General features: G+C 40.6%; 1 protein-coding gene across 1 annotated transcript; it reads right to left on the bottom strand.

The window, feature by feature from the left end:
- Positions 1-3,512: 3,512 nt before the first annotated feature.
- On the bottom strand, positions 3,513-6,206 carry scg2a (secretogranin II a). The gene is made up of 2 exons (XM_028962437.1): positions 6,057-6,206; positions 3,513-5,545 (listed from the first exon to the last, which is right to left on the bottom strand). Exon 2 carries the CDS (start codon positions 5,535-5,537, stop codon positions 3,771-3,773), a length of 1,767 nt encoding a protein of 588 aa, XP_028818270.1. The 5' UTR covers positions 5,538-5,545; positions 6,057-6,206; the 3' UTR covers positions 3,513-3,770.
- Positions 6,207-9,686: the final 3,480 nt, after the last annotated feature.

Here is a 9,686-nt window from a genome sequence, read left to right as displayed (position 1 = left end):
AAAGGCCTAATGCATACAACTGCCAGGCACTAAACAACTGGAACAGCACTAGGCATTGCTAATGGGGAAGGGGATGAATTAATTATGGAATAAGAAAAAAGAGAGAATAGTGCACTGTGTGCAGTGGTGATGACTCACCAGAGTATTTATAGATGACTCCTGTCAGAAAGCGAGAGAGCATAGAGGGGATCCACGCTCTAAGAAGGAAGGTTTTTACCATCACCCTGCACACCCTTTCAAATTATAAAACTGCTTTGAATTATTTCATACCAGTGTTCAGACCTTTTAGGCTTACAGATGAACAGGAGATAAGAACAGTAATTACATTTACATTTACATTTATGGCATTTGGCAGACACCCTTATCCAGAGCGACTTACAACGTGCTTAAGTTACCATCGATGAAGAGATCAATTCCGGTTCACTAGGACCCCAACTATGAATACATCTATTTTATTCACTCTGTTGTAGATTCTATACACAAGTTCGACAACAAGAAAATTACAATTTAATCTAAATATTCTTTAAAGAGGAAGGTCCTGATCTGTCGTTTGAAGGTGCTCAGTGACTGTGCTGTTCTGACCTTGAGGGGAACTTCATTCCACCATCGAGGGGCCAAGACGGAGAAGAGTCTAGATGAGTATCTTCCTTTTACCTTCAGACATGGAGGGACCAGGCGAGCAGTACTGGATGCTCGGAGTATATGAGGTGCAGTGCGAGGTGTAATAAGGGCTGTGAGGTAGGATGGTGCTACTCCATGTTTGGCTTTGTAGGCCAGCATCAGTATTTTGAACCTGATGCATGCAGCTACTGGGAGCCAGTGGAGGGAGCGTAGCAGAGGGGTGGTGTGGGAGAATTTGGGAAGGTTGAAGATTAGTCGTGTATTTTGTATGAGTTGTAGAGGTCGGATGGTACATAGTAGTAGACCAGCTAGAAGGGAGCACTTCTGTACAAATATTTTATTATTCAAAGGTATCAAATATATTCAAAATTCAGAATAGTCTCAATGTCAGACTGAAAAATGCAGTGATTGGTTGCCATCTAGTGGTAAAACCAATCAGACATGTGGAGCCAGTTTTTCCAATTGCTAACACTAAAATGACATGCATAGCAATTATGTAAATTGAACACAGAGAGCAGAACCTCTTCTCTGATCTCCAAACTCTAAACACATGTTCTGCTTTACACACATTTTGTGTAAAAGGTTAATATTTACAGAGGTTTGTGACCTTAATTAGCTTGTTTGCTCACATTCATTGATAGTTAATGGCAGGCAATGCCATTTAAAAGTTTTATATGTTGGCTGACTCTTCAGACTCCTCAAATCAACATTTGTAATGATGTTTGTAATGTAAATGTTATGTTTTGTCATTTCCATATTTTTTGTTCTCAGCAGAAAACATAAATTGGTAACCTTTAACCCGTTTATGAATGATTCGGTCTGTAAATTCATAAAATAAGAACATTTCTTGGTTTCAACAATGCTCTCTTAAATGCTCTCTGAATGTGTGAAAATCTGCCATCACAAAGACTATTAGCAGACCCCAAGCTGTGGACTGTTAGTAAGTATAGACCCTCCCCTCTCATGTGCCCCCTGATTTCAGTCTCTTGACTGTTTCCCTCTGTTTTCTCTCCCTTCAGTTTTTCAGTTGTTGTTGATGCCCCATAATTATTGATGCCCCATAATTACCAATTTTGTTTAAAAAACCTCCCAGCAACATATTAGAAAAGTTGACCAGTCATTTTAAGATAAGAAACAGTTGTGCATTTATATTTCCATATTATAAATATGTTATAACTGAAAAAGAGTGACAGACCAAAATACACATGCAAGGGGTTGAGGGGTCAGATATTTTGATCCCTGCTTGATAATCTGTTTTTTATGGGGCAGTGGTGACTTAGCAGTTTAGGAAGCACTCTTTTAATCAGAAGGTTGCCGGTCCAAATCCCGATCTGCCAAGGTGCCACTGAGGTGCCACTGAGCAAAGGATCATGCCCACACACTGCGCCTTTCATGGCTCACCAAGGGTGATGGGTTAAAAGCAGAGGACACATTTCGTTGTGTGCACTGTGTGCTGTGCTGTGTATCACAATGACAATCACTTCACTTTCATCATGGATATAATTGATCTGATAGACAAAAGTTATGAGAAATATTCAAAATGTGCTCAAGATAGCAACACAGTGCTTTTCATTGTCTATGGGGGAAAATCTAGTTTTTGAAAAATAAAAAATTTGAAAAATATGTTGAATTGATCAACCAAAACAAAAAGATGCAAAGAAAAATCATGTATCCAAGGACAAAAGAAAAAAAATGTGAAAAGTGAAGCATTGTGGGTTATGGCTCTGCTTTAGTTTTGTTTAGCAATACAAAAATATGACCGAGTCAACAATTAACAGATCTAATCTTTATCAGAGAACAGATTCAATGCATCAAAAAAACACACAAACACATTACAGACATGCAACTAGACACACACCACACACAGATGTACGAAGTCTCAGAGTCTACCAGTGATTACAACTCATCTCTTCTCCCTGTCTCTTTCCACACAAAGTGAGGAAATCGGTGGGATGGAAGTGTTTAACCGAAAACAGAAAACCGTGTGTTTATATGTTAGTATTGTAAAAACCCTACCCTGGACCCTACTACCCACAGATCCTGGTGGGTGTGTTTGTGTGCTCATTCTTGACAGACCACATTGTGGGTGTAAGTGTGTCACACTTAATTGACCACATTCTAATCCAATCTCAGTTTGCATGGGTATGAAAATACAGCACGTGACATTTGCAGCAGAAAAGTGTTTGTGACTAAAATTAATGCAGAATTAGTGTCAGTGTAATTATTTAAATGTGTCTTTGAATCACAGCACTCAGTGACACCACGAAATGTTTCCTCTGCATTTAACTGCATTTAAATATTCAAAAATTCTGGAGTATATGCAAATTGCATAAAAAATTAAAATAGCAAACTTTGTGCATACCAGAATTGTGTCATTCTCAAAACGTTTGGCCATGATTATAATTATGGTGCTTTATCTTTTCCTTTTTTTTTTACATTTTTAATAAATTTGCCAAGGCTGTGGAAAAAGTAATGTGCTGTGAATACTTTCCAAATGTACTGCACATATGAATATTGTTACATTTAATCTTGAAAGATGTTGCTTCCATGAACAATATCATAGAGAAAAGATTTTTAAAGCAATGAGTCGCTCAGCCAGTCAACATGGCTGACAGGAACTAACTGCAGAAATGTAATATAATATTTGTATGTATATTGCTGAATTGTTCAACTCTGTCTATAGAACAGTGACCCTCGGTCAGTGCTGATCAGGCCCATTTGTTCCTAAATGAATCCCACGCTACATCTTTCTGCATATGTTACCTGGCTTACTGTAATCACATTTGTTAGCTTATTTTAATGTTGCCCATGCAATATCATCTTTAAGTGGAGTAGTGCTGTTAGAAGTTACATGGCTAGCATTACCCAGAAGGAGAAGCATTACACAGGAAGCACAAGAACATGCTTTATTTACCACTACATCACACATCATGTAATACATCAATTTAATGACCTGAAAAACCTTGAATTGTTTGTGAGATGAAAGCTACATGAAAAGTCCTCAAAAACACCTAGGCTACATGGCATCTAAGAACTAAGTCTACATGTTTTCGTAATAAATAAAATAAAATCCTTTTATTTTTCAACATCAAGCAATATATATATATATGTCTGCTATGTATAATCTATATGTACAAGAGCCTAGTCAGTCATTTTTCACCCATCGTATTCTGGCTGTCATCTTGCTCAGGGTTCAGGAGGCTGAGAATTCTCATCAGAACCTCATCATCTTTGTCCTCCTGATCTGATTGTCGTCTCTCTGGAGGGCTTTTGACCATCTGATCAAGGTATCCCTGCACAGCCTGCTCAAGCTCGCTGAGAACAAGCTGCTCTTCTTTGTCTTGATGAGAAGGTGAGGTATGTTCCTGTCTCTGGTCTCGAGTGACTCCCTGGCTGGCCAGGAAGCTCGCAATGTCATCCTCGTCCAGGCTGTCCTCATAAGTCGCCCAACGTTTGTCTGAGAAACCGTGTGTGGGTTCATTGAAGATCTTTTTTGCATGCTCATCGTCGGTTGTGTGATATTTTGACAACTGCACATGATTGGGGTCATTTTTTCCATTTCCTATACCATCACTAAAGCCGAGAAGACTGAGGATATCATCTGAATTTGGAGGCTGTGCTGGGGCATCAAGTGGTCTTTGGTATGTAAACATAGTGCTTGGACTTTCTGCATGGTGTAAAGTAAACTGTGGGGACCTGACAGTCCCTTTGGGATTTTCACTCAGAAGCAGGCCCAGATGTTCTTCAGTTGGAATGTTGGAAAGCTTCTGAGAGAGCTGCATGATCTTTAGTAAAGGCTGAGGGTCTACACTGTAATGAGGCTGAGCTGACACATGTCTGTCTAATGATCCCTCATTCATCTGGCCATTCTCTTCATCCTCATCCTCCTCTCCATCCACCTCTTCTGTTTTCTCCTCCTCGCTCAATTCCTTTGGTTTCAGTGCTCCTCTTTTTTCTTCTTGTTGTCCAGTTTTCTCCAGCATGTTGAGGAGGTAAAAATCCACAAGTCTGGTGATGTCATCAGGATTTTCGGCTTTACTTCTTTTAAAAAGGTTTAATTGCTCAGAACTCTCTTCTTCATCAGCTTTAACATCATTATGGTGTAGCTCATGGCTCTCCTCATCCTCATACTCACTGTAATCAAAATTCGTAAACTCTTGTCCACCTTTTTGATTCTCCTCTGTTCTAGTCATATCTTCAAGAGCCATTTTTCTTACTCTGAGATTGTCATCACCATCCCCACCATCGTCTTCTATGACTTCATCAGAATTGTGACGTTTGTACCCAAGTCTGGCTCCAGAGATTTGTTGCAGTTCCTCAAATATGGACTGGACGTTTGCCACTTTCTGGGGCATGTACTGCCCCTCTGCGTTCTCATTGGTCCGTTTGAAGGGGTTGCCAAGATCATCCTTGCCTTCGTCCTCAAACATCAGCTGGTGCTTCCTGTACTGCCTCCTGCCTCCATCTTCTCTCCAGGGATATTTTGGGAGTTTGGGCTTTATGGGTATTTGTGATTGTCCCTCGTCGGCCTGTTGTAGGGTCTTGAGAATGGCTTCTAGCCATTGTTGGGTGTGATCCTCATCCTGCTCTCCTCCCCTCACCGCTTCTTCCCTCTCCTTTTCCTCTGCCCCATGTTGAAATATTGAGGAGAGGAACCTATCTTGGTCACGGTTGTCAGGGACAAGGGGGTCAGCGATTTGGCTCAGAAACTGTATGTACTGCAGTGCTTGCATCATCTCTGCACTGTGGGGAGGGTGTGGCTTCCCCTTTGGACCTGGGAGGGGCTTGGAGCCCCAGTAAAGGGGGTCGGATTTCAAAGAGGCTCCCCACACTTCTCTGGCACCTGTTGTCACTATGACAACAAGGAAGAGGACAGAGGTCATCCACGTCAGACATGGATTGGGTAGAGATGGCATGATATCACCTAGGAAACAGAGAGAAAGAACCACAGACATTTACTGGGGACTTTGTATCTTTGCTCAAATAAGATAACAACCTAAGTATGCTGAGGTCCAGTTGAATGTGACAGGACTGCTGCAGGGGCAGGAAGTTACTGGCTGCTGACGTCCTTATTCTGGGTCGCATCCCTCTGTCGCATGAGTCATCAGCGGACCATCCCCCACCCCTGTAGCCCAGAAGATGTCCCTGCTTTCTACGGAGCACGTCGAGACTCTTTTCATTACAGTAATGAACGGTAAAAAACGGATCAGACGACAACCGGAATGAACTTGAATCTGATTATAACCTGATGGTGCAGTTGCTGAGTAAAATGAATGTAAACACACGGGCTCGGGAAAAAACGTGCATCGCGCATCAGGTTGCGGAGGGGAAATAATGACAAACTTCTCCCAGAAAGAAGTGGACATTGAAGGGTTACCTGAATGTATTACCGCTGTTACAGATTTGGAGAGGGATAAATAAAGAAGCCTTCTTACCTTGAACACAGTTTTCAGCTCAGCATGTCTCCCCTTCCTGCTCCTCTTCAGCACCACGAACAGCGCCGCGATATAAAAGCCAGCCGTTCCCGCGTCATCTCTACAGCATACGTAACATAGCCCGCCCCCACACACACACAACACACATACAAATACACATACACAACACACAAACACACGCACAAATACACGTACATAACACACAGACACACGCACAAATACACGTACATAACACACAAACACACGCACATCACATACATAACACACGCACAAATACACGTACATAACACACAGACACACGCACAAATACACGTATATAACACACAAATACACGCACAAATACACGTACACAACACACAAATACACGCACAAATACACGTACACAACACACAAATACGCGCACAACACATACATAACACACAAACACACGCACAAATACACGTACATAACACACAAATACACGCACAAATACACATGCATAACACACCAACACGCGCACAAATACACATACATAACACACACTCAAACACACACACACATATATGTAACACACAAACACACACACAACACATACATAACACAAAAACACACGCTCAAATACACATACATAACACACACACACACATATATAACACACAAACACACGCAGAAATACACATACATAACACACAAACACACATACACACATATATAACACACAAACACATCCACAAATACAAATACATAACACACAAACACATGCACAAATACACATTCATAACACACAAATTCACATATATAGCACACAAACACACACACAACCCATGCATAGCACAACACATACATAACACACAAACACACGCACAAATACACGTACATAACACACAAATACACGCACAAATACACATGCATAACACACCAACACGCGCACAAATACACATACATAACACACACTCAAACACACACACACACATATATGTAACACACAAACACACACACAACACATACATAACACAAAACACACGCTCAAATACACATACATAACACACACACACATATATAACACACAAACACACGCAGAAATACACATACATAACACACAAACACACATACACACATATATAACACACAAACACATCCACAAATACAAATACATAACACACAAACACATGCACAAATACACATTCATAACACACAAATTCACATATATAGCACACAAACACACACACAACCCATGCATAGCACAACACATACATAACACACAAACACACAATACACATGCATAGTACACAAACACACACACAACACATGCATAACACACAAACACACGCACAAATAAACATACATAACACACAAACACACAAACAACACATTATTTTTTAGTTTAGCATATTCTGTGTTATATTTACTATCTGATGCCTTGTGACAGGATTCTAACGATTTCTCCATGAACCCCCTTCCACACATGTAATAGATCAGCTGTGGTGCTGATGCCTGGGATTCTGAGGAGTCAACTGAAATTGAAGCGTGGAAATGTTGACGTCTGGGTCTGATTGATGAAGGTGTGGATGGCATTAGGATACCAGCAGGATGTGTCAGACTGATTATACCAAGAAAGAGAGACAGAGCGAGAGAGAGAGAGAGAGAGAGAGAGAGAGATGATGACTCACACGGATAAGGGTGGGCAGGAGAGGAGAAGGGAGCTCTGTTTACATTTACATTTATGGCATTTATCAGAAGCCCTTATGATCAGAATGTGTTACAGTTCATATAGAAATTATTTATGTTAGAGTCTTATTCCAAAATGGATTAAATTATTTTTTTCCACAGAATTCTACACTCATCACCCCATAATGGCAACATGGAAACATTTTCTTGAGGTTTTGGCAAATCCAGAGCAACTTACAATCAGTAATTACAGAGACAGTCCCCCTGGAGCAACTTAGGGTTAAGTGTCTTGCTCAGGGACACAATGGTAGTAAGTGGGATTTGAACCTGGGTCTTCTGGTTCATAGGCGAGTGTGTTAACCACTAGGCCACTACCACCCCAACCCAACTTCCTTTGCATAAATATGAACTGTAAAAGACTGTTCAAAAAGACAGTAAAAAGAATAACAGAACATAAATAACATTAGAAGTAAACATAATTTTTACAATTTTATGAACAAAATGAGCTAGTTTTAAATTTGATGCTTGCTACAAGTCACAAAAAATTGGAATCATGGTGCAGCATCTCCTCTTCTTCTAAAATTTTTGAAGACATCTAGGCATCAGAGTTATGAGTTTCTGAAGTTTTGAGCCATTCTTGACTGATATAGGTTTGCAGCTGCTGAAGAGTTTGTAGTAGTCTTTGACTTTATATTTTTTAAACAATATTCTCTAGATGAAAGATGTGGACTCAAATTCAGACTCTTCTCAGACGAAGTCATGCTGTTGTAATAACTGCAGTATGAGGTTTCTGCAGAAAAACACAAGGTCTTCCCTGAAATAGACATCATCTGGATGGGTGCATATGTTGCTCTTATAATCCTTGGGGCCACTGAGCAAAATACCGTCCCCATACATTGGTCCCCAGGCGCCATTCATGGCTGCCCACTGCTCACCAAGGGTGATGGTTAAATGCAGAGAACACATTTTGTTGTGTCACCATGTCCTGTGTTGCAGTGTTTCAAAATGACAATCACTTCACTTTTACTTTCACTTACTTATGCACCCCCATACCATCAGAGCTGCTGGATTTTGAACTGAATGCTGAAAACATGCTTAAAGGTCTCCCTCCTCTGTAGCCTGGATGTCACAGTGTTGGTGATTACCCACAAGAACGTCAAATTTGGACTCGTCTAACCATAGAACACTATGCTTACACTTAAAAACAGTCCATTTCAAATGTATCTTGACCCACAGGGCTATTTTAATAGAACAACTTGACACACTCTCTGAAAATCTGGTTCAGAGGCAGATGTCATGATTCAAAATATATTCTTCAATCAAAGAGGGCAGACAGATGCAGCAAAACATCAAAACTGATCATGTTCAATTCTGTCTTTTCACTTACTTCTGGTCTCATGTAAAATGAGCATGAACCTTTCTGATGGGAGATGAAGATAACAACAACATTTATTTCTTATATAGCCCAAAATCACATACAGTATGTCTCAATGGGCTTTGACAGGCCCTACAGTTGACACCCCCCACACTTGAACTCCACACAAAAAAAACTCTAGGAGAGAGAAAAAAAGAAAGGAGGAAACCTTGGGAAGAAGTGATACAGAGAGGGACCCCCTTCCAGGGTAGAGTGAGCCTGCAAATGGTGTCAGTGCAGGGTTGGGGATGATATAATAATAAGTCCTACAGTTTGTAGTGTTGAGTCCAAGATCAAACTCCTTCAGCCCCCACCATATAATACAAATCTGCTCTCCTCAAACTCATTATGACCCCAGTGCACAACCCTCAGAACCACGTAAAACCTGATGAGTGAACGCACTGTGTCCGAAAGGAAAAAATTCATTGTTACTTCAACTCTTTACAGAAAAAAAATACAATGAAGTAGTGTCCATCCCTCCATCCATCCCTCCATCCCCCATCCATCCATCCATCCGTCCATCTATTTTCTTTGTTTCATTCTTTTTTCTTTTCTCCCCAAGAGGCAAA

This window comes from Denticeps clupeoides, chromosome 19, assembly GCF_900700375.1.
Source record: "Denticeps clupeoides chromosome 19, fDenClu1.1, whole genome shotgun sequence".
In the NCBI taxonomy this organism is placed as follows: Eukaryota; Metazoa; Chordata; class Actinopteri; order Clupeiformes; family Denticipitidae; genus Denticeps; species Denticeps clupeoides.
This window is presented reverse-complemented; position numbering and strand designations above follow the sequence as displayed.

Coding starts and splice junctions, on each gene's coding strand:
- scg2a (XM_028962437.1), bottom strand. CDS start 5,537: ATGCCATCTCTACCCAATCCATGTCTGACGTGGATGACCTCTGTCCTC.